We start from the raw sequence: 26,233 nt of genomic DNA, 5'->3' as shown, positions 1-26,233 counted from the left end.
ATGGTAGAGCCCCACAGTAGACACGTACAACAAGAAGAAAGAACAGCAAGAGCGAAAGACACGTACAGCAAGAGTGAAAGAAGGCAAACAAACAAAAATCAGTACGTGATTCCATCCAGATAACATTCAAAACCAGCCAAGGGACTTCCCTGGTGGTGCAGTGGTTAAGAATCTGCCTGCCAATGCAGGGGACACGGGTTCGATCCCTGGTCCAGGAAGATCCCACATGCTGAGGAACAACTAAGCCCGTGCACCACAACTACTGAGCCTGCACTCTAGACCCTGCGTGCCACAACTACTGAAGCCCTCACGCCCTACAGCCCACGCGCCGCAACTACTGAGCCCACAAGCCACGACTACTGAAGCCCACGCACCTAGAGCCTGTGCTCTGCAACAAGGGAAGCCACTGCAATGAGAAGCCCGCGCACTGCAATGAAGAGTAGTTCCCACTTGCCGCAACTAGAGAAAGCCCACACGCAGCAACGAAGACCCAATGTAGCCCCCCGCCAGAAACCCCCCAAAAAACCCAGCCCAACTAGTCTATGATGTTAGACCTCGGGACAGTTGTTACCCAAGGGCAGGGAGGAGACTAAGATGGGTATGAGGGGGCTTCTGGGTACCGGTTACACAGGTATATTCTCTTCGTTAAAAATCATCAAGCAAAATATTTATGGCTTGTGTATTTTTCCATATGTACACTACATTTCAATAAAAAATGTTTAAGAAAAGAGGGACTTCTCTGGAGGTCCAGTGATTAAGACTCCACGCTTCCACTGCAGGGGCGTGGGTTCGATCCCTGGTTGGGGGGACTAAAATCCCACACACAGCATGGCGTGGCCAAAAAAAAAGGGAGGGAGGGAAGGAGGAAGGGAGGGAGGGAGGGAGGAAGGAAGAATAGTTTTTTAAAATAGATTTTAAAAAACACTCTCATCATACACACAATGATCATTTTCTTTAAAATTCACTTAAGAAAAGCCTATTTCTGTGAGAAAGTAAAAAGAGAAACATAACCTATTTTTATTCTAAAGGCTATTTTATGAACCCTAGTTTTTTACCACTGTCTCCCTAAAAGAAGAGATGTATCTGAGTCTGCTCTAAACCCTCTTGGTTCTCCATCATGGAAGGTGGCATTGTGACATCATTTTGGAATAGAAGGAGCCCAGTATGAATCCTGGCTCCACCATGCAGCAAGGTGACATGGCCTTGGCATGCACCAGCTCTTCAACTGTAAAGGCAGGACAATGAGAAGTAAGCAAAAATACTGGGGGTGAAGGGCCTGGCATACAAACATCTGTTCTCACCAGGATGTAATTTAGAAAAAAAAGGGAGAAGGGTATCTTTTCTAAATGCAGATGGTGGAGCTCCTGAGAAGTTCTCTGTGAACAGTTACTGTGGATGATGATGCTTTAGCACCATTAAGAACCAAATACCAAGGAGCCACAGCAAACCCCCTCCTAAACATTTATCCCAAGAGTTTTAGGAATTAAAAATTTAAAATAACTGTTTCTGAAAAATCACTTTGTGATCACTCTGTTATGCATTCATAGCTTTTAACTTGGAAGAAAATTAGATCTCACAAGGAGGTTTTAAAATCCACTCAAGCAGACAGACAGGAAAACTGAGAAATAAAGTATCCTGTGTCATGAGCCTGGCAGACTTCTAAAACTATCTCCACAAATGTCATTTAGATCAAGTGGCAAGTGGGACGATGGTAGCAAATTCCACAACTGCAATTTAATAGTGTGTGTGAGTGTGTGTGTGTGCATGCATGCGTATGAAAATGAATGCTTCCCAAAGTGAACCTAGCGCCATTTTTGGGTCAAGGCAATAAGAACTAATATCTAAACATGTTTGGGGTTGTAAATTAAAAATTCATGTTGGTAACACAAGTTGTCAGATCATAGTTTTTTCCGTCATGGCTTCCTCAGGCAAACATGCCTGGTTATTTCCATGAGATTTAGAAATTCTGTCATTTGAGGAAGTCAGGGCAACTGACATTAGTCATGTCGGGAATCTTCTCAGGCCTCCAAGGGTCTTTCTATTTTTTATTTTTTTTAATTTTTATTTATTTTTTGCGTGGGCCTCTCACTGCTGTGGCCTCTCCCGCTGCGGAGCACAGGCTCCGGACGCACAGGCTCAGCAGCCATGGCTCACGGGCCCAGCCACTCCGCGACATGTGGGATCCTCCCGGACCGGGGCACGAACCCACGTCCCCTGCATCGGCAGGCGGACTCTCAACCACTGCACCACCAGGGAAGCCCGGGTCTTTCTATTTTTATTTCAGCTCACCTCTACACGCCTGGCCAGAGAACATGCATACCTCCCCAGAAAGCACAAATTTTGGCTCTGGCAAGCACTTGACACATGGTTATAAAGTACCTATAAAAATCTTACAGGGGGCTTCCCTGGTGGCGCAGTGGTTGAGAGTCCGCCTGCCGATGCAGGGGGACACACGTTCATGCCTCGGTCCGGGAAGATCCCACACACCGCGGAGCAGCTGGGCCAGTGAGCCATGGCCGCTGAGCCTGTGCGTCTGGAGCCTGTGCTCCGCAACGGGAGAGGCCACAACAGTGAGAGGCCCGCGTACCGGGGGGAAAAAAAAAAAAAAAAAAAAAATCTTACACGAAGACTGTTACTAAAGCAATACAATACACAGCACACAGCCATACATATTACCCTCTAGGAAGGGAAGGAATATTGCGGGGGGTGGGGGGAATGCTGAAATTAAAGGTATATTTTAGGTTTAATGATGTCAGTAGTTAAGTTTGAAAGAATCGTGAGCTTGACTTTCAAGGTTGTTGAAATGTGGTGAATAGTTGCCAACCTGAAGGGGAACCCGTGAGCTAAAAGATGGGACAATTTGAGCATGAAAATGAGTAAGATCCATAATAGATTGAAACACATAAAAATATAAATTCAGGGCTTCCCTGGTGGCGCAGTGGTTGAGAGTCCGCCTGCTGATGCAGGGGACACGGGTTTGTGCCCCGGTCTGGGAAGATCCCACATGCCGCGGAGCGGCTGGGCCCGTGAGCCTTGGCCGCTGAGCCTGCGCGTCCGGAGCCTGTGCTCCGCAACGGGAGAGGCCACAACAGTGAGAGGCCCGCGTACCGCAAAAAAATAAATAAATAAATAAATTCACAATACTAAACACATACACACACAACAGAAAAAAAACCCTTATTGGTAACCTTTGGAGACTGTGTGTGTGTGTGGGTGACTTGGCAGAGGGGTTGAACTCATTATTAAATAATAAATAAATAAAGGGAAATAAATAAAGGGAATTTATTTATCCCTGATACATAAAGGGAAAGGATGAAGCATTTATCCAGCCTTTCCTGTAAGGATTGATTTTCAGGGTAACTAAATGATTGGTGAAGAAAAGCTTTTTAAATAAAAGAATCACTGCTAATAAATGTAAATATATTTATAAATATATAATAAACATACATTTATTTACATAAATAAATAATAAATGCACATTTACATAAATAAATGCATAAATAAATAAATGCAGACAGAATAATAAATTTAGAAATCTTACCATTTTGTAACACTTGGTAAAATAAATGATCTAGGAAGCAACTCTCAATGGCAGGTAAAATCTTAAGTGAGTCTAATGGGGAACTCTGGAACACCAGAACCACTGACCAATCTGAACGCCACCAAGAAAGAACCAACATTACAGGAAAAATGCCTGCACCGCCAAAGTGAACTTGAACCTACTAAAATATCCAGCACCATCCTGTGGTTTATTTATGGGAGACGTGTGGGAGGGAGGAAAGGAGGGGGAAGGATATGTGAAATGACACCATGCACTTTGAGTGCATGATCGGGTACAGCCAAACACATGAATGGCATTTTAAAAAAGAAGAAAAAAAGGGAGGGTGAATTGTTAAAACGTTAAAATAGATTTAAGAGAACTATTAGCGAATTCAAACAAATGAAGCATTCAAAGACATTTAATTAATGTTATTAGGAATTATGGTTACTTTTGTTGGGTGTAATATAGTAGGTTATGTTAAAGAGTAAGATTTCCATTGGTTAGAGATACGTTTTGAAGTCTCCCACACCAAAGCGAGGAGGAAAAGATAAAATGTTGATAATTCTGAAGCTGTGCAATAGGTATTTGGGGGATTATTATGCTATTCTCTCTACTACTGTCTATAGTAGAAGATTTCTATAACAAAAAGTTAAGAATGCCAGAAAGGTGATGATCGTTATCATAAGAGTTCATTATGCTATCCTTTTTGTGTGTGTCTATCTTCGAGAATGTCTATAAATTAAAAAAAAAAATGTAGACAATCCAAGGATGAATTTTTAAGGATCTCTGGGATATATTGTCGACCCACCCAAGAAAAAGGCATAATGCCAAGAGGACCCTGGAAAGAGAACATGGCAGGCATTATGTGGTGATGGCTATAAAAGCAGATTCACTTGTGTGTAATATCCTAGATGACAATGGACATTCTGAACAGTTTTAGTCAGAAATCACCAACAGTGTGGTTTGCCCCCTCTGATGCTCTGTGCCACAGGGATGACCCCAGACTGAGTGGTGAGCAGAGCATTCCTCTCACCTGGCTGAGGTGGATGAGGCGGCGGCATCTGGTGGTGCATCAGAGGGTAGGGAGGGGGCTGCTGATGAGGCATCATGCCAGGGTGCCCTGCTGCTCCCAGTGGTGCCAGGCCAGGTCCCCCTGAGTGCTGGTGTGCCTGTTGAGGGTTCTGCCCATGCTGCTGCTGTTCCATTTGCTGTCGGGCTCGCAACTCAGCGTATTTCAGCTGTTCCATGTGGAAGTTCTGGCGTTCAGTAAGCAACTGCTGCCTCTGTTGTTCTAACTATTAAGAAAAGGAAGGGGAAGAGAAATGAAATCCGGAGAGTCTTTCACGACTGGATGCCAACACAGGATATCTACATGATGCCTAAGTTCCACATAGCTCATCACAGTTACATAGTCACCTCCTCTCCTGAAACAACCACAGTGAGAGAAAAGGCATTATTTCCTGAGTAGAATGAAGTCAAGTTCTTCTCTATGTTAAGTATAAGGGCTGCCTTTCCTTGGAACCTTCACCCAGTGGGGGGCTATTATACTCAGGACACTTGTAATTCCCTCTGTTTGGCGGGCCTTCAGATATTTAAAAAACTGTTTCCATGACTGCCTTACTCTTCCCCAGGTGAAACAAGCCTCTCCTGTCCTCTTAATAGTTCCTTAGATACTAGTATTTCAAGTCAAACCAACATTTCCAGGTGCTCTCTTCTGCATGTGATCCTTTTGGTCACTATTTTAGAATGTGACACCAGAGTTAAATCCTCTGGATGAGTGGACGTGGCCTTAGCTGCAAAGATACACATTTTCTATATGGAACTTTGGCAGTACCATTGTAAATCTTAGCTTCCAAGTACCCAAAATTATACTGGGTGACACTTTCACAGCATATTTTAGAAGCTTAAATAAAAATTTACATGAATCGTGGTTTGAAGAATATAAGCATTTCAATACTCAAGATAATCTTTCTGGGGGCTTCCCTGGTGGCGCGGTGGTTAAGAAAACGCCTGCCGATGAAGGAGACACGGGTTCTATCCCTGGCCTGGGAAGATCCCACATGCCACGGAGCAGCTAAGCCTGTGTGCCACAACTACTGAGCCTGCACTCTAGAGCCCGCGAGCCACAACTACTGAGCCCAAGTGCCACAACTACTGAAGTCCGCGTGCCTAGAGCCCGTGCTCCACAACAAGAGAAGCCACTGCAATGAGAAGCCCGTGCGCTGCAACTAGAGAAAGCCTGTGTGCAGCAACGAAGACCCAACAGAGCCAAAAAATAAATAAATAAAAACAAATAAATTTATTTTAAAAAAAAGATAATCTTTCTGGGACCCAAATTAAAATACAGAGAAGTTAGGAAATTCAGAAGCCATATGCCTGACACTAGTGCAGAAAACGGAGCCCACCTTAAAAGCTATGAAAACTAACTTAACCCAGGGTTGACAGAGAAAATCACCTTTAACAGGAATGGAAATAAAAATCCAGATTTCTAGTAGTATAAAGATCATACGGAGGGTTAATAGCACTACTGCTTTTCTATAATGTTCTATCTCACCATTTTTGACAGCAAGATTTTATTCACTGGGAGGCATTTCTACAGCAGCCACAACAGCTCTTGGGCACTTGAGATGTGGCTAATCTGAAATGAGATGTACTATAAATGTAAAATAGTCACTGAATTTTGAAGACTCAGAATGAAAAAAATAAAATTTTCGTATTGATTACATGTTAAAATACCATTATGTACATATACTGGATTAAATAAAACATCATTATAGGGACTTCCTTGGTGGTGCAGTGGTTGAGAAACCACCTGCCAATGCAGGAGTTACAGGTTCGAGCCCTGGTCTGGGAAGATCCCATATGCCGCAGAGCAACTAGGCCCGTGCACCACAACTACTGAGCCTGCGCTCTGGAGCTCACGAACCACCGCTACTGAGCCCGAGTGACACAACTACTGAAGCCCCCATGCCTAGAGCCCGTGCTCTGCAACAAGAAAAGCCACTTCAATGAGAAGCCTGTGCAGCGCAGCGAAGAGTAGCCCCCGCTCGACACAACTAGAGAAAGCCCGCGCACAGTAACGAAGACCCAACGCAGCCAAAAACAAAACAAAACAAAACAAAAATTATAATTTTTTTTAACGTGGCTACTAGAAAATTTTTAATTACATATATGGCTCATGTATTTCTGTTGGAGAGCACTACTCCAAGGCATTTGATAAGTTAAGGAAATGTAACATTTTAGCTTTCAGGAATAGTCAGTTTTATAGATAAATACTACATACTATCATTAGCAAAATCTAAGTGGAATACCCATGAGAATTAGCTTATGAATCTGGGCTCTTAGCAGAGAGCAGCTTGGGGAGAAGTCCCCGTGGAACCTAGTGAGAAGCCTCACTGGCTATCAGGAGTAGCAAGCAGGGAATGTCCATAGACAGATGGGGTGCTGGAAGAGAGGCCGTGGACACAGCATGAAGACAAGCGGCATGGCCAGATGAGGAGAAGAAAAGGAAAGAACAGATGGTAACGCTTATATCCCCGGTGTTGGTTCGCTGGCTTGCAGAGTCTCCCTTGGGAGAAGATCTGAAACGAACGATTTTGTGAGTGGTTGAGGGTTATCACAGGAGGGAGGAAACATGGTGTTACCATGGTCTAACAGGCTGGTGCGGGCTCTTCATTTTCTAAGGGTGACCCGAAGAGGCTAAACCCTGGCTCAGTTTAACATATCCTTCTTTTCGTAATCAGAAGGGAGTTGCAAGGTGTAAACAGCAAGAGAATCCTCTGGAAGTCCAGCTCTGCAAGATGACTAATCAGTGAGATAATGTAAGTAAAAGGCAGACTGAAAAAACAGCATTTAAAGATTCTGAAAAAACAGAATTTAAAGATTCTGACCGTAAGTGCTATGGTCAGAAAGGTTTTGCTTTCTTCTAACCATTCTTTCCAGGAAATTTAGCACTTTGCTGAGGTTAGACTTAAGAGGTTGTCAGAAAAGGACCTCAACCTATGTTTTTGTTCAGCCACTATTGGTCTGGACAGGTCAGCTTAAGTTCAGCAGTTACATAAGAACTCCAGAATATAGGTCAAGATCTGCTTTATAAAAACCTGAACTGTTACTGGAGGAAGACTTTGTGTCTCTGAAGGGAAATTTTAGTCTCTGCCTTACCTATCTCAGTGGTTTTTTTTTTTTTAACTGAACCAGCCTTTCTTTGGGAACTGACCTTAGTATCGAAGTATTAATCTTGGAAAGAAAAATTTGCCCAATCTTCCTAGTTTACAAATGAATTAACGTCAATTATACTATTTTTTCCTGAGCTTCATCTGTCATTTCAAAACATAGAAGGTAATTAGAAGAATTAAAAAGGACGTGATTAAACACACACATCCCTGAAAAGAACCCAGTTTAAGCTTTAGATCCAATGTGGAATGAATAGGCCCTCTGAAGTGAGAGCAACGTCCAGACAGCAGGCTACCAGTTGGCTCCAGAGGGCCACCTCTGTTCTAGGGCACATGCAACAGAGCTTATGGACACATACTGGCCCCACCATCCAGAAGAAATACCTCTCTTGTTATAGATATCTTACTGTTACTGAATCCAACTGAAGACTGCATTCACTTCTGGCAATGAATGTGGGATGTGGCAATGAATGTGGCAATGAAATGTGGGAATCTTTGAGGAGAGTTTGACAGTACTGAGCAAATTTTAAATTCACATAACCAATGACCCAGTGATTCCACATCTGGAAATCTGTCCTAGAAAACTGTATGTATATTTATATAAGGCTAGTCATTAAAGTACTATTTTTGATGTACATTTATGTCTGAGATGCACTGAGTAAAAAAAAAGCAAGTTGCAACAAAATTTATGTCTATTATATTAAAAAAAAAAAAAAACCTTTGTGCCCATGTATAAACATTACATATACACTGAAAATGTTCTGAAGACACTAAACTATTAACAGTGATTATTCCTAGGAATGAAACTGAGGGTAGAAGACACTTTTTAATTTATCCATTTCTTTATTATTTGAAAAATTTTCATCACACCTATTTTTGTAATTACAAAACAAAATACTAAAATTACCCAAGTTATATGCTTCAGATAACTCGATTTTCTTCTCTCCCTTTTCTATTTCCAAGGACTATAGATAAAGCCCCAAGAGCTAAACCAGATAGTGTAAATTACTCACGTAAATAGGGCGCTAATGAATCTGTCCACTTTCTTTCAAGACTCTGATCTGGCTCTAGGGAACCCAGTTTCATACAAAGATGCCTGTGGCCCTGATCTGAAGACATCCCCACCCCCACTGCATTCAAACCCTGCCTTCCTCTCCCCCTTCATTCCTACACTGTGTATGTATAAAGCAGCCGAATCCAAGTGGAACCGGAACATAACAGAGCACTTTTCTACACCAAGACCCCAAACACACACACAGCTGCAAGTGCAGCTGAAGTTCACACAGAGCTCTTCTCCCAACTTCATTTGCATAGAACAGGGAGGCGGGGTGGGAAAGCGTAAAAGAAGGTGGGGGCCTCAAAAATCCATCTACACTGCTAAGGGTCGAAATACCAGCCAAGACTTGAAGCCTCTGACTACTCGGCCTCAGAACTGAAGTAAACACACCTTCCTTTGAAAGGTTTGGTATCAGTAACCGGACATCCACTTAAGAGAAAAACAAGACATACTCATTCCTTCTTACACCTCTGGCAAAACAAAACAACACAACTGCATCTTTCTGCTCCACTGGAGGCAGAAATCCAAAGGGGGACACAGCACCACTGTTGTGACTGTCATTCTGTCCTTGTAAAGTGCTTGCTGCCTGAGGCCCTACGTCTTTTTTTGAATCAGAAGTAAACCTGCTCAGTCCTAAGTACAGCTTTCTTAATCTCAAATAAAACTATCCATAGTGTCACGGTGCATGTCTAATAACAGTTTCAATTATATGACAGGCAGTACAGAGATGAATTACTACAAATATGCAGAAAACAAAGTTAAATACAATTCTCCTGGGGCAGTATAAAATTAACTTTTTGTTCTTTTTTCCTTAATTTATCACAGAGTACCACAAACTTTTCTAACCCTACACCCTGTGTGTGAGGACGTCCCATTAGTAATAACTTTAAATCCATCCAGAACTTGACCGTTTCTCCTCACTTCCACGGCCCATCACCACCTCACGTGGACTTCCCAACAGCCTCCTCACCAGTCTCCCCTTTTCTAAACTTGTCACTTTATATTCTCTAGACAGTGGAGAGACTGATCGCCACTTAACTGTAAGGAAGATGATGCCAGTTTTCTGCATGTATTCCACATTTTTATGGAATAAATAAAATAGGCCCTGCAATTATTCCACATTTTAATCACAGTAAAATGAAAGGCCTCTGGATGGTTTACAGGGACTTCTGTGATTAGGGCACCATCATCTCTGCCTTCACCATCTTACCTCTCCCTACTCACTCATGTCCCAGCCCACCCCACCTACTCCTTAGTTCCCAAACATGTCAGTCACGCTCTTGCCTCAGAGTCTCTCTCTAATGCTGGCTGTTTCTAGGGCTCAGAGACATTCGCCCAACTGTCAGTTTCTCAACAGGGCTTACACCGATGACACCACTTAGAACTGAAATCTTTCCCTTGCCCTGCCCAATCTCACTTACACAGCCTGAAACATACAGGTATGTATACATACACAGTATATATGCATGCATATACATACAAAGCACATAACATCTAACATCCTTCATTAATTATTTAAGTTCTACCAAGGCAAAGAGTTTTGTTGGGTTTTATTCACCAGTGTTATCTCCAGTACTTAATACACCTAGAACAAAGTAGGTGCTCAGTAAACATTTGCCAAATGAAAAAATGAACTTAATCCATCATCTATGATGTGAAAGCCATCAGCTCTGGGCAAGCTGACTCTTCAGTCTCCTCAGCAATCATACCCTTCTCTTCACAGTTTTGGATTTGGACCTTTTCTACAACTCACATCAGTCCTTCCTCTACCAGGAAGCTTTCCTTGATAATCTGAGCCAATCACGGCCTCCTCTCCTCTGACTTTCCATAGCCTCACTACCTCATGGTATCTTTGTGTCAGTTTCTCATCTACCCTCTCACCTCCTTAAGGACAGGGTCCAGGTTTCTCACAGCTTTGAGTTTCCTACAATGTCTCTCTCTTCAAAGGTGTACAATTTCTATACCTAGTCAAACGAGAGCATTAAGTACAGAAGCTATAAATGAGATCAACACAGAGATTCTCACTGGTCTCAAAGTATTTTTTTTCCCCCTTTAATCCAAATAAGAATGCTTTAGGTAGGACCCAGGCCCTCCAGTTCTCTTCAGTCCCCAACACAGCCCATGTCTGACACCTGTTCTCTTGAGTGATGTCTGCTATCTGCTTGGCACGGAAGGCTGCACACTTGGGCAGACCCTCTCAGTTTCGAACCCAGGGCCACCTCAGCATCCTCACCTCAACTGGGGTCAGTAGTCTTCATCGGGCTTCCCTGGTGGCACAGTGCTTAAGAATCTGCCTGCCAACGCAGGGAACATGGGTTTGAGCCCTGGTCCGGGAAGATCCCACATGCCGCGGAGCAACTAAGTCTGTGTGCCACAATTACTGAGCCTGCACTCTAGAGCCTGCAAGCCACAACTACTGAACCCACGTGCTACAACTACTGAAGCCCACACGCCTAGAGCCCGTGCTCCACAACAAGAGAAGCCCGTGCACCACAACAAAGAGCAGCCCCCGCTCACCGCAACTAGAGAAAGCCTGAGCGCAGCAACAAAGACCCAAGGCAGCCAAAAATAAATAAATAAAAATAAATAAATTAAAAAAAAAAGTCTTTATCATGTCAATTCCTGGACAGACTCTGTATACTCCATAACTGACTTCCTCCAATATTAGTACTTTATGAGAGGACTGTAACAAAAGCTACTGAGCTCTAATTATAGCTGTATACATAATATCTATAAAAGATATTAAATTGTTATATCCTTATTCTTAATTTCTAAATAATAAGACTCAAGAGAACATCTGATTTTACGTCATTAGAGAGAGAAAGAAACTTCATATCTGATTCTGAAAGTGTATGAAAAGATTCTTGAAATCTGTTGCTATATAAACAAAACCAAATGTTTAATTCAAAAAGCATGTCCTGAAGCTACTGGTTCCTAGGTGAAGATGAGCAGGACCTCACCTACAGTGAACTGAGGAGTGTGGTAGGCAGAGCACTAGGCAGTGGGTTAGAACACGCCGCTCCTGGCTGACCTGACCCCTTTCCACAATTTCAACTTTCATGAGTCATATAACAAAGGGTATCAAAACCCTGCATATCTCAGAGTCTCTAGGTTAAAATGCGGTAAGAATGGCTCATTTCTTTATAAATTTTGAAGTACTAGATAAAAACGCAGAGGTGAACAAACACAGGTTTGAGACCCAGCTCTGTTATTTATGAACTGTGTGATCTGAGATACATGAAGTGTACCTTGGTTAAGCTCTAGACTCTTCATCTACGAGAATGGTTAACAAAGAAATGGCCTCATGTTCCCACCCAGCATCACTGCTGGATTCTAAATGTTCATAAAGCCAACAAAGACTTATAAATATTAAGAATTTAATATATAATTGTTGATTATTGGTTCGCATAAAGGGAGGCATAGAAATATTTACTGAACACTTACGCTGTGTTCTAGGCAGTGTGCCAGGCACATGCCATAGTTCTCTCATTTAATCCCCACAACAGTCCTGTGAGGAGAGGAAATCATCAGTAGGAAAATAGCCACGGCTTTGCTCGCTCACAGGGAAGGACAGGATAACTAGTGCTGGGAAGGAGAAAAATAGATTATGTCTTACTGTGCATGAAATGAATGGAAGCCATTTTAAAGTTTGTAAGATTTTTTGGTTCTTGTGATAGTGAGCCTCCAAGGTTGCCCCCAGTGATCCCGCTTCCTAACATTTAGGCCTTCTCCACTGAGCCCTGCCAGCCCACAGCCCCACCCAAACCCAGAATCAAGGTTGGGCTGTGGGACTGAGAGAATATAGCAGGAGTGCAGGAATGTGCCTGCCAAGTTTAGGTTATAAAAGATACTGTGGCTTCCACTTTGGGTGCTCTTTCACGTTCTTGCTCTCTTCAGTCACTTGCTCTGGGGGAAGCCACTTCATGAGGAGTACTATGGAAAGGCCCACGTGGCAAGGAACTGAAGACTCCTGCCAACAGCCACATGAATAAGCTTCGAGGGGTATCCTCCAGCCCCAGCTGAACCTTATGAAGACTGCATCCTAACCAGAGACCCTGAGCCTGATCTACTCAGGAAAGCTGCTCTCAGATTCCTAATCCTCAGGAAATGTGTGAGATACTGTTTTCAGTCACTACTTTGGGTTAATTTTTTACATAGCAATAACTAATACAGGTATGGTACTGACATTCAGTGGCTAGGTCTAGGGACTGTCTTATGTAATGAATTTTACTGCCCCAAATGCTGATTAAGAAAAAACAGGCCGACCACCAAAGGACTTGAGAATATCAACCTTGTGTGGTGAAAAAGATTCAGTAGAGTGTTTTCCCACATTTTTGGTTGTGCTGTTTTATTCAGAGACCATTCTGTAAAATGTTTTATGTGCTCAATTAGAATTTAAGATAAAAAAAATAGATTCAAGTAAGAAAAACCCAGTGGACTCAGATTAATTTGAGATAAATAACTATGAGAAATCCAGAGCACAAGGATGTCTGAGAATCAGTGGAGAGAACTGGGAAGGGCCTGAGTACTCTGCTATTCCAGGGGACAGTTCCACTAGGGGGGTTTAAAAGAGTGAGGAATCCACAAGTTCACCCTCCAAAGATAAAGCAATTTAGAGCTGAGAAAAGAGCCCCTTGACAATCTAGACATAGTTGCATTAAGTGCCCAATCTTCCAGGCTAACAACATCAGTTCTGCTTCATGAATGACACAGCAAGGCGTCTGGTTGCCAGTGGGAACTACGCAATGATCACTTGAATTCTGCATGTGCCAATAATCCATTATGTAGCCCCCTGTTATCCCAAGTACCCCAAAAAATGCTATCAAATGACAAAAGGGCAGCTTATTAGGGTAAGATAAACACAAACACTCACTCTTCAAAGCTCCAGCTCACCTCTAGGAAGTTTTCTCTAATACCCTCTCCTTCTCCGCATCTTCCATGTATGTTCCCTTAAGAACTGAACACACGATACTGTCATTTGTCTTCTTGACTGTCTTCCCTGTTAAACTAAAGTAAGGTCCCCTAGCGTAAACTTTCCTTTCCACTTTCCCAGCTTCTGACACTGATGCTGGCATACATCCATTCAACAGACACGTAAACAAGGGCCTATGATGTGCCAGCTGTGTGTGAACAAAGACACTTAACAAACTTTGCCCTCAAAGAGAATACACTCTGGTATGGGAGGTGGACGCATGAACTAGCATTTACAATATAGTAAGTGCTCTGTTAGGCTGCTACAAAAGCAAATGGGGAGGGCATGTCACTCACAGGTTCAGGGCTGAGGGATGCAGGAGGTTGGCAAAGAGCAGGAAAAAAGGCCTTGCTGGTGGAAGAGCAGGATGCACTCAGGTGGCAGAGAACACACACGGCCATGAGGGAAGCCTGCATGTGGCGTGCTATGACATGACTGGTGCACAGAGAGCAATGGAGATGAGACTGGGGTGGCCTGTTGCTCCTGGGACAGGAGAGGGCTGGTGACGTGAGAGATACTTACAGGATTAGGGAAGTGGGGATGAGGTAGCATAGGGTGTGGGTAGGATAGTTACTGAAGCAGCCTCTTCCTCATGGGGCCAGAATGTAAGTGGAAGAACAGGTCTTAGGACAAAATGAAAACGGGCTATTGTGATAGTTACTAAGCTACTCATCATGAAGAATCTGCCAGAGGACTTGCTTGGATTAACCACTAAGAAAGAGTTTAACAAATGCAAATGGATCCTTAAAATTAAAACTCTTCTGGAATGGTTAAACTTAAGGTTCTCCCATTTAGAGATACCAGTATCTGGTATGCTGATAAAAAAGTCAAAACAATCAGAAAATCAGAAAAAGTCCTAACTAAATCCTCAAATTTAGCCCACTGTTTAGAAAGGCATTAATTCCTTTCCTGGTCAACTCATTAAAAAACAAACTTCTCAAAACAAACAAACAAAACCAAAAAATTTCTCCAGAGAACTTCATCTCTGTCTCTCCAAAAAATCCCCTGAAATAACCAAATGTTCCCCTGATTGTATATTTCTTACTTTTTGTGGCTTCCTTCCTCATTCTTGGCCTTTTTCATAATTCTTTTTGTCCTGTTTGGGCCACGTCCTTATATCAAGTGTATGCCAGAGAAAATGCTGCTTACCAGTACTCTGCTAGGCCTGGTTCCACCTGCCCTTCCCTATACAGGAGAGGGAAGGTAACAAATAGGTAATAAAGTAAGTCTAAGATCCGACTATTATAGAAGGGAGAATTTGATACCATCATGTATCTGGAAGCCAAGAGGTATAAGAAGCTGAGGTTTAGATAATTATTTTCAGAGTTCCTTTTATTTATCATCACTGGCTGATAATCCTTTTGAAAGTGCAAAAGGTTAGAAAAAAGGTTAGACGATAGCCACGGAGACCAACAAATTACGTTACTGTATTTTCTCTACTTCTATTTCTCGTATTTCATGAAAGGTGGTCAGAGTTTAATTGTGAAAAAGCCACTATAAAATTCCCCTTACTTACAGCTTCTTTCTCTCTGTCCATGATGGTTTCCAGTTCCTCAAAATGTCTAAGTTTGATCTCCAGTTTCTTCATTTGTGTCTCAACCAGGAGAGCTACCAGAGACTTGATCTTTCTCTCTTCCACGGCAGCCAAGTGCTAAGGGCAAAAAAATCATTCAAAGTATTTAGGTAAATGTTTGCTTAATAAACAGTAAGAAAATGCTGAAATTACTATTATAAGTGGGAATTATGGAATTAAGAATGGCGCCCTGGATGCCCCCTTTGCATGTTTCTACTATTTATTTCAACTTAAAATAACAGGGACTTCCCTGGTGGCACAGCGTTTAAGAATCCACCTGCCAATGCAGGGACAAGGGTTCGATCCCTAGTCCGGGAAGATCCCACGTGCTATGGAGCAACTAAGCCCATGTGCCATAACTACTGAGCCCGCATGCCACAACTACAGAAGCCCTTGCACCCAGAGCCCGTGCTCTGCAACAAAGACGAGCCCCGCAATGAGAAGCCCGCATACCGCAACAAAGAGTAGCCCCCGCTCACCGCAACTAGAGAAAGCCCATGCACAGCAACAAAGACCCGACGCAGCCAAAAATAAACAAATAAATTAATTAATTAAAAAAAAATAAAACAACTATCCATGCCTGAATTTCTGGTACTTACAAATATAAATCTATATATAGATATGAATCTATAAATACCAGAAATTAAGGATTAAAAGGAAACTTCTTCCATGCTAATCTACTCTCTTCAAAGAGCCCACTAAGGAGAAAAGGTTGAATCAGGGCCTTGAAAGGCAAAGGAGGACACCATGGCCTGGAAGGCACTTCCCCATCTACCACCCACTTACCTCCCACCCTCACTCTGTAACTCTGTTTTTCCCTCCTTATGAACTGTCCAGGAGCAGGCAAGCAGTGCTCTCCCTCAGCAATCAACCCTCAGATGCAAAGCCCCTACTGAGTGTCTACTATGAATAGAGAGAAGGGGGTGAACAATATTCCACCCCTAGTTTGGGGATAGGGTATAAGACAGGAGGTTATTCTGGAAGAATGTACCACTCACTCCCCTGTACAGGACTGATGAGTCCCACTCATGCTTCCTGTCAAATCAGCAGCACACAGAGGAAGATGCCACATTACTCAGAGAGGATGAGGATCCCACATTTGGCCAACGTCCTGACTACGTGCAAAGGATGAATACCACCTTCTCCAGACACCATCCAAGAGCTTATACCAACAAACTCCCAACACTATTTTGCACTATTACATCTACTGAATTTATGTGCTTATCTTGCTTCTACACAAGGTTTTGAGAAGTAACACGGAGTGGCTGACTTATTGATCTGTGTTTCTTATAGAATCTAGAAGGAGTGAACATACAGAAGGAGTTTAATATAGGCTTTTGGGAACTAAACTGGTAGAGAACACTTAAATAAGAGCTTTATTTTTCACTCTTTTACAGTTGATAAAGAAAAATATAGTTTTATACCTATAGAGACCCATCTGCAGGAAGATTCAGAAGTGTAAGCAAAAGATTTTATGAAAGAATCTACAGCTATTAATGGTCATGTTTGCCTCCCCAACTACATTAAGCTGCATCAATAACACCAAAAGTTTAAATAAAGATTACATGATTCTAAGCCTGTTATCACTGATCGTGTTATGCAATTTTATATTTCTAATGAGATATAAAAAAACAGGTTACAAAAAAAAATTCAGACTGTCACAGACTTCTCAAAAGCAAAAACTAGGTTTTTGAAAACAAAGGTAAAAATGCCTTCCAAATTGTGAGGGCTAATAAATTTCAGTCTAGAACTTCAAGTACAACAACTTAAACCAATTAGGTGCAGAATAAAGACAAATTTCCAAAATCAAGGACTCAAAATCCTACACATGCTTTTGAAGGACGTGCTCCAGTTAACTTCGTGTAAACTGAGAAAAAGATAAAAGACATGAGATCCGGACATCACAGACTCAACCTAAGAAAGAAGTCCTAAGTTAACAGGGTGGCACAAACAGGCCAAAAGCAAATAGGGACAAATGAAAGAAGACTGGCAATATAATGATAACCAAAGCTGGGTGAGGGGTACAGAGTCATTACACTATTTTGTCTACTTCTGTATATATTCCAATAGTTGCATAATAAATTTTTAAAAAGGGCAGAAGGTGGGTCAACAGACGGTGCTGGGACAACTGGATATCCAGAAACAAAATGATAAATTTGGATCCCTACCTCACATAATACACAAAAATTAACTCAGTAGATCATAGATCTATATGTAAGAGCTAACACTAAAACATTCTTAGAAGAGGTGGTGCAGTGGTTAAGAATCCAGCTGCCAATGCAGGGGACATGGGTTTGAGCTCTGGTCCAGGAAGATCCCACATGCCATGGAGCAACTAAGCCAGTGTGCCACAGCTACTGAGCCTGCGCTCTAGAGCCCGCGCTCCACTAAAAGAGAAGCCACCACAGTGAGAAGCCTGCACACCACAATGACGAGTAGCCCCTGCTCGCCACAACTAGAGAAAGCCCGCGCGCAGCAACAAAGACCCAACGCAGCCAAAAACAAATAAATAAATAAATTTATATTAAAAAAAAAAGAAATTCTAGAGAGTTCTTTGAACAGAAGGAAAAAACCTCTTCCATTAAAAGAAAAAATTGAAATGGAGATAGGAACTGAGAAGCACCGGACAGGGAAAACTGAACTTAGGTTCTAGCATTACTGAAGAAGTTATAAAAATAATTTGGATTAAATTGCAATAACTCAAGAATGAATTGTGTAATCATTAGAAAAAACACTAAAAGAACAAAAGTGTATGTAATGAACAAGGTCACTGGAAAAAAAATACTAGAATAAAAATTATTGAATTAAAAATAAGATGTTACAATCAGAGGAAACTGATGAACAGCACACAAAATTGCTCTAAAATATTTTTGCAACTTCTATGAATCTAAAAAGTGAAAAGGAAAAAAAAAAAAAAGGCCTGTCTAAGGCTACATAACTATCATGTGGGGGGAAAGGGGTTAAAATCCTGGTTTGAAGACTATAAAACATGATATATAAGGTGTGATGTAGAAGAGATATTGAATAAGTAGCTATCTAGGCAAATGATAATTTTACTGCCTCATGCATTAAGGGTGGTTTGATTATGCTGAGAATTTAAACTGGACCAGCTTTAGCCTGCCTGCCTTCCTCCCTCCCTCCCTCCCTTCATTTGGCTGTGTGGGGCTTTGTTGTCGCCGCGTGTGAGATCTTTAGTTGCGGCATGTGGGATCTAGTTCCCTGACCAGGGATCAAACCTGGGCCCCATGCATTGGAAGCGTGAAGTGCCAACCACTGTACTGCCAGGGAAGTCCCCAGATGTTTTTAAATGTTCTTTGCTTTATATGTACTCACCTTGTCTCCTTTTATGCTAAGAGTTTCTTGCCATTCTGGTCCATGAATTATAATACATTTAATTCATGGATGGATGTACTTAGAACAGTGCCTGGAACATGGTAGGCGCCTGATACCTGCGAGCTGTACCCTAAAAGCCCATTTTGTTGGAAGACCCTCCTCTGCCTGCAGTGGACTGCTTCTAACATGTCTTTTAAGACTTGGCCTTAGGCATCACTTCCTCTGGGTAGCTCCCTTACATCACGGCTCCCACAGCCTCCATGACGATTCTTACTGCACTGTATTTTATCTATTCACTTGACTTTTACTCCCCAGGGTCAAGGCCCGAGGAAGCCCCATATTTATGACTGCTTCGCAATTTTAAAGATGCAAGAAATAAGGAGATGAGGTGGGGAGTAGAGAGGACACGGAGAAGAGGCAGCCTTTATCCAAAGCCTAGAATTCACCTGTGACTAAGGTTAAAAAACCACTAGAAATCTCTAGAAGTAAACCTGGGCACTTTGAATGCAGGATGAGAATATAACCAGCAAAGCATGGCCTTCAATCTAAAGAAACAAATTTGAGTAAAAAACTCAAGAAAAGAAAAAACAAATCAAAACTTGAACCTGTAAACTCTATGGCAGTTGCATTACTAAAGACTTATAGGATTATTCAGTCTGATTTCTAGTTTAAAAAAATTTTTTAGGGCTTCCCTGGTGGCGTGGTGGTTGGGAGTCCGCCTGCCGATGCAGGGGACACGGGTTTGTGCCCCGGTCCGGGAAGATCCCACATGCCGTGGAGTGGCTGGGCCCGTGAGCCATGGCCGCGGAGCCTGCGCGTCCAGAGCCTGTGCTCCGCAACGGGAGAGGCCACAACAGTGAGAGGCCCGCGTACCGCAAAAAATAAATAAATAAATAAAAATTTTTAATATGTATCAAAATTAACCCACCTCAAATTTAAGAACTATTCATCGGTGTGGTTAATCACATCTGGGTTTTGAGTGAAAACAGAAGAACTAATGTTGCACACTAAATTTGGCGTTTTCATATTTCAAGCCTTAATAACATTTATTTAAATATTAATATAGGGCTTCCCTGATGGCACAGTGGATAAGAATCTGCCTGCCAATGCAGAGGACATGGGTTCGATCCCTGGTCTGGGAAGATCCCACATGCCACAGAGCAACTAAGCCCACGTGCCACAACTACTTGAGCCTGTGCTCTAGAGCCCGTAAGCCACAACTACTTAAGTCCACACGCCTAGAGCCCATGCTCCACAACAAGTGAAGCCACTGCAATGAGCTCACTGGCCGCAACTAGAGAAAGCCCGTGTGCAGCAACAAAGACCCAACGCAGCCAAAAAATAAAAATTAATATAAACCCTGATTTTCTGTATAGAATTATTTAAAACAAATCACTGCATCTTCTCAACTTCTTCCATCTTGCAACCCCTATTTATAAGAGGAGAGATACAACAGATTTCTCTGAAAGAACTGGCCTGTTCCTATGTAATCTCACTATCTGAATTTTACTGACTGAACCCTAATGAACTTACTAACGTGCCATTTCTCTATCTCCTACATTTCTAGATCGCCTACATTACTAGATTCTTTTTGTTGATTTAACCTCCATGACTATTCATATTTTTACTGGTAAGAGATTCTGATCTGGAAGAAGACAAGAAATTTCCTTCATGAAACAGCATGCTTCCTGCTATTAAAGATTCTAAGAAATTCTGCTAATTTATGGATTTGGTGATATATATGTACCATCCAAGAAGTCAGCGGAAGTCAGAAAGGCTTAAGAAGTAGATTCTGAAGGGAATTAAAAAGACTTCACAGGGGCCTGAAGTGATTAGACAAATGTTACTAAGCACTGGACCAAAGCTGCTAACGGATCGGATCCAAATACCACGTCTGTCTGCTTTAAGAAGAAAAAAAGATGGTAAAAGTGAGAGTTAACTGTTGGAATGCATTATGGGAATAGGGTGAAATATGTCATACTACACACCCTGGTAGGTATTTTCACACTACTTCTAATAATAACCTACCAAGAAACATGTTATCTCCATTTTATATAGAATGAAACTGAAGCTTAGAGAAGTTAAATATCTTGCCAAAGGTTGCAGTTAAATCCACTGGGAATTGAATTCAGTTCTGATGAGAGCCTAGAAGCAAAGCGGGGCAGTAAGAAAGGTGACACAGAGAGACAGGGAGGAACTAACAGTACTGTATAAATGTTTCCATCTTTCCCTGTTTTTTTTGGGGTGGAGTCCCTAAAAATTAGAACTCAAATCATAATTAGTATAGCAGAGGTGCTAAACAAAAAAAAGATGGACACTTTTTTAAGCTAGCTGTTGGGTTTTTAATTGTAAAATGTTTGAAAACATTTTCCTTGGAATGAAGAATTTTTATCAGATTACGTTTCTGGGTTGGTTGGGATCACAAGACTCTAAGTCTGGAGATCTGGGTTTTGGTACTAGTTCGGTCCATAACTAGTTACACTAGTTACGTAATTTTAGGCCCATCATTCACTTAAAAAAATTATTTATTTTATTTATTTATTTTTGGCTGCATTGGGTCTTCGTTGCTGCACGCAGGCTTTCTCTAGCTGTGGCAAGCAGGGGCTACTCTTCATTGTGGTGCGCAGGCTTCTCATTGCGGTGGCTTGTCTTGTTGTGGAGCACGGGCTCTATGAGCACGGGCTTCAGTAGTTGTGGTGCACAGGCTTAGCTGCTCCACGGCATGTGGGATCTTCCCGGACCAGGGCTTGAACCCGTGTCCCCAGCGTTGGCAAGCGGATTCCTAACCACTGTGCCACCAGGGAAGCCCCTATCATTCATTTCTATGGATCTGTTTCTACATCAATGAGATGAAAAAGTTCAATAAATTCTAAAATCATTGTGTGATAACACACATGAAACATTCGTTGTTAGGGCTTATAAGTATCTATCAGACAGTAATCCATTTATAAACAAAACCTGTGTGAAAATCACTGTGCAAAAGTAGAATAAATTTATGTGTTGTGTCTATGTGTGAGAGAGGAAAAGAGTTTCATTCCAAGAAATTTTGAATAGTATATAATCCCTAATTAGATTTCACCTAATAGAGTCACTCCTCAAGGTTACATTTCCAACATTTTAGTTTTTTTTAGTTTTTTTCTTATCCTTCACACTAAAATGTCTAGTCTAATGTCTCCACTCAAATGACTGTGAAGTTCAAGGTTAATGACTGATTTTAAGCTCCTAAGAGGCAGGGACTATTCGTATCTATTTTAGGCATCAAAATAAACTTAGTATTGTAGTACAGTGTTTGGCACATAATGGGCACTCAAATACTGAATAATCAAAGTATGGCACTTTCCATCTTACAAAATGCTTTTTTTGGGGAGCCACACCAGTGCCATATGGCTCGTAGCAGGATCTTAGTTCCCTGAACAGGGATCGAACCCGGGCCCCCTGCAGTGGAAGTGCAGAGTCCTAACCATTGGACCGCCAGGGAATTCCCCAGAATGCTTTTTTATACATAAATTTGACTGATTCTCATCGATAATCTGGTCAGAAAGGCAGATCAGAAGGGACTTCTGATTTAAAAAAAAAGATGTAGGTTCAGAAAAGTTATGTTAGCTGCCCAAGAGATTAGTAAACGGCAAAGCTCGAACTAAAATTTAAAATTCTAAATCCGAAGGATTTTAGTTATCACCCAATGTCTATTATTAACAATTAACAATTGATATTTTAGTGGCTACTTTCCTGCAGAATTCTTAGAAGGGACTTGTGGTAGGTTAAAGACGGCCATAAACTCATCGGCCTTTCTTCCACTGGAGAGAGAGGGACTACGACCCCGCCTCTCTAACTGCCTTGCCCTACAGAAAATAGTGGTGATATTTTCTGGGTCCCAGCTTGGGAACTCCCATGTCTTGTCTCTTGCAATGTTCTTTCTGGGAGTCCCAAGCTTCCATGTGAGAAGTATATGATCATTCTGTTGAAGCGACTACAGGGAGAGACCTAGAGACTACACAGAGAGGAAATTGGACCCAGCTACCCCTGCCAAGGACTAGGACTTAAGGAAGCTACCTTGGACCTTTCCAGATGAACATACCTGTAAGGTAAATACCACTAAATGACTCAACAGATAAAGCATGGAGCAGAATCACCCAGCTGTTCGGTGCTCAAATTTCACAAAATCATGAGATATAATAAAATGGCCTGCCTTTTAAACCACTAAGTTTTGCTATTGGAAAAAAAATGTGGTACCTGGAAACAGGGCGCTATTTGAACAAAAACCTAAAGTGTGACTTTGGCTGTGGGATCATGTGGTGAGTGCATTCTCAAGAAAACCACTGGTGAGAGCTTAAAAGAGAGGGAAATATTACTGTAGATTGGACAGAAGTAGATCTTTGCTATATAGAAGCACAAAGTTTGGAAACATTGTCACACTAGTGATGTGGAAAATAGGGTAATTAATAAATTTGTGGATCTGGCTGGAGTGATTTCCAGGCAAAATGTAAACATTCTTTTTGTATTTTATATAAGAAAAGAGAGGAACCAAAGAAGGAAGAATTCAGTTTTCAGGTACAATTTAGACGAAACAGAGCAGGATTTGAAAATAAAACTGCTTCTCATCACTGGTTACTCCCAGCAAGAATTTGAAACTTAGAAATGGCTTTAGGACAAAGATCAAATCCAGAGCACTACAGTAAAATTTGAACTCAGAGTAAATACCTCCAGGTGTGCCTGGCTGTTAGACCTTTTGAAGGGAGTGCATAGCAGGGTTTCTAAGAATCCTAAGGGTATGCCTCTGCTAGAGAGGAGGGCCTCTAAGTATCTTTAACAGCAGGTCTCCTATATTTTTTCACTGAGCTTCTTGGATCTATAAGTTAATGTCTTCCATCAAATTTGACAAGTTTTCAATCAGCCACAATTTCTTTTCTTTCTTTTTTTTTAAATTTCCCTGCGTCTTTTTCATTTCCTCTGGGACTCTCGTTACATGTATGTTGGAACACCTAACTTTTTCTGCAATTTCTGAGCTGAAGCTCTACCACTTCTCAAGAACAACTGATTCTCCTTTTGTTGTCTGCCTGGTTGATACCAGTGCCCTGAAATGTTTGTTGTAAACTTGTTTTCTATGTTGGCCTCTATATCCCCTCATCACCCTGAATGTGGACAGAATGTCTGACCGGTAGACCTAGGTAGAAGTTACACAGTGTCAGGTATGGGCCCAAGCCACAAGACATTGGCAGGTTTCCCTTCTTATCATCTGGGACACTTTTCTCTTGAAGTTTCAAGCTGCCACATAAAAAAGTCCAACACATTGATACCACCCTAGTATGAAGAAGCCCAGGATAAGTTCTTAGAGAGGCTGTGTGTAGACAGTGATGCCAGCCAGCCTCCAGGTGGTACAGCCACCCCAGCCTAGGCATCAGGCGTGTGAGTGAAGCCATCTCAGGCTCTCCATAATAGCCCAGGCATGAGATGAATACCCAGTAAACTAGCCAACGCCACACAAAGCAGAATTTTTCTAGCTGAGTCTACCAGAATTTCCCACTCATAAAAATCATGTGAAATCATAAAATGATTATGATTTTAAGCCACTAAGCTTCATGGTAGTTACACAGCAATGGATAACTGGAGCAGGAATACTGCTAATGCTCATGCTATGGATTCTTAACAGATCTGGCAACAGTGATGACCAAGGCCTTCCAAAAACAGGGCTACAGAGAGAGCCCCAACTTTTCTCATAATGGCTTTATAGAACCTAAGAAGAATAAGATGGTCTGGGAGTGTGACACAGATGACGTATGGAATGTGGGAGAAACAACCTAAAAAACGATTAATGGTAAAAAGTAACTCGATCGGGACAGCTATGTGAACTTTACATAAAAAATCACGGCTTCTAGCTGGTAGAACAGAAGTAGTTTCTATTTAGTCATGTAAGGATGGAAGTGAACAGGGCTAACTGCAGGCAAAATGATCAAATAGGTCAATTTTTCCTTCTGTCTCCTCTCCACAGTATCATCAAATAAAGAGAGATGGCATCAATGATCAATGCGTATAATGCAAATCAATTCAATCAATGTTTATCTGGTAAACCATTGTGACTAAAATGTACAATGAAAATTTTCCTATCTCAAGAAAGAAGTTTAGGCATAAGGGAGCAAGTTATGGGGTATTTCTGAGAGTTAAGAAAAAAATCTTCCTGTTGCTCCAGAACTAACACCCAGTTACCATAAAGACAAACCTCGTTTTTAAAGTATGTGGGCATGGGGTGGTAGTAGAAAAAATCTGAAGGAGATGTCTGTGTGTTCTTAAAAAAATGTGATTTCTGCTATTTTAAAAGAATTGAATCCTACTGCTGCTGATAAAAGAGGACCTACTCTACTTTCTGGAGTTTCTAAGTTTATTCCAGCAGTAGTTCTGTATTCTTACTTCCAGCTAAACCTAGATGGAAGGGATGGAGAGCACCCAGCCAACAGTGCTCCTTTTCACACCCACATACCACTCTTCAGGTGGGTTAGTCCATAGCTTGTCAGTAGCTGGAATGAAAAAGTGGATGTGATACCCAAGAGCTCCTCATATGGCAAGGGTGGGGAAAGCCAGAAAGCATGCCCATCCTATCTGTTTTGGAGCTAGATCTAGAACCTCTAATTACTACTCCATGCCAGAGTGTGACAAACAATTAAAATGTATCAAGGAAAACTCTTAATAACAAAGCTGTTTATAGACTGAGAAGAACAAAAAGAGAATAAGAGATAACTTGGATAGGCTAGATAAGTTGTACTAATTACAGTAATTTAAGTGAATTCCTTACCCCTTAATTACCATGTAGTACAAAAATGATTATGTGTGCTGTGAAATGTATCAGATACAGCTCTAAGTGGCACTGAACAATTCATGTGTGCCAAGTCATGTAGCATGAGCATGTGAACACTTTCACAAATCAGTGGAAGACATAGGTGTTCTGAGAACGAAGACCCAAGTTCCCAGTTATCAGAAGTAAGAGTGAGTGATGATGAGGGAGTATAAATTCAGTGACCTGAAAAGAAAATGTTCTTTGGACACTCTTCTATCCAAGGGCCAGGGCAATTGATCCATAAAAGCAGTTTCTCTGCAGTGAAGGAGTCAAACAGCTGTGGCAAAGTGGTCAGTGGTACACAGTATACAAACTTTTGTGCCCAAAGCTGCACATATTAACAGCTATGAAAACATCATGAAGCATTCGTAAAACTTTTTATGGTAATCTACCATTTTAGTTCCTTCTTTGGCAACTTACAGTGAAGCACACATAGTGATATAGAGAGGAGAAATAATGGGAAGCAACAGTGAGAGAGGCGTGCTCTGTGAGAGGGGAGGGTATCCAAAAAAGCCCAGCTGGAGATGGGAGAAGGGGGCAGTTTGTCTGGTAGAACTGCAAGAAACAGTTCAGGACAGACAGGCAAGAAATGACACTTGAGAAGTGAGAAGGGTCCCGATCATGAAAAACTCCCAAATTCCCTAAGGAGTTCGAGCCTGAGAGAGACAGGGAGGTTATTTAAGAAGGTATCATGCTCATATTTGTTTGTTTAAAGATTCTTCTGCATATGATTCCTTTCATATGAAGTCATGGTGT

The 26,233-nt window shown here is 41.7% G+C and overlaps 1 protein-coding gene across 3 annotated transcripts in view; it reads right to left on the bottom strand.

The window, feature by feature from the left end:
* The window catches only part of SMARCC1 (SWI/SNF related BAF chromatin remodeling complex subunit C1), a gene marked incomplete at its 5' end in the record, with an annotated part of 178,823 nt that overhangs the window by 15,018 nt on the left and 137,572 nt on the right, over positions 1-26,233 (bottom strand). For all 3 annotated transcript variants that reach the window (XM_082847256.1, XM_082847255.1, XM_082847257.1), the window contains 2 exons: positions 4,575-4,836; positions 15,259-15,393. In XM_082847256.1, the coding sequence (XP_082703382.1) occupies positions 4,575-4,836; positions 15,259-15,393 (397 nt within the window). The remainder of the gene's footprint in view (positions 1-4,574; positions 4,837-15,258; positions 15,394-26,233) is intronic.

The sequence above is a fragment of the Leucopleurus acutus genome (genome assembly GCF_964270905.1).
Source record: "Leucopleurus acutus genome assembly, chromosome: 10".
Classification (NCBI taxonomy): domain Eukaryota; kingdom Metazoa; phylum Chordata; class Mammalia; order Artiodactyla; family Delphinidae; genus Leucopleurus; species Leucopleurus acutus.
Note: the sequence above shows the minus strand (reverse complement) of the source record. Positions and strands in the feature narration are given on the sequence as shown.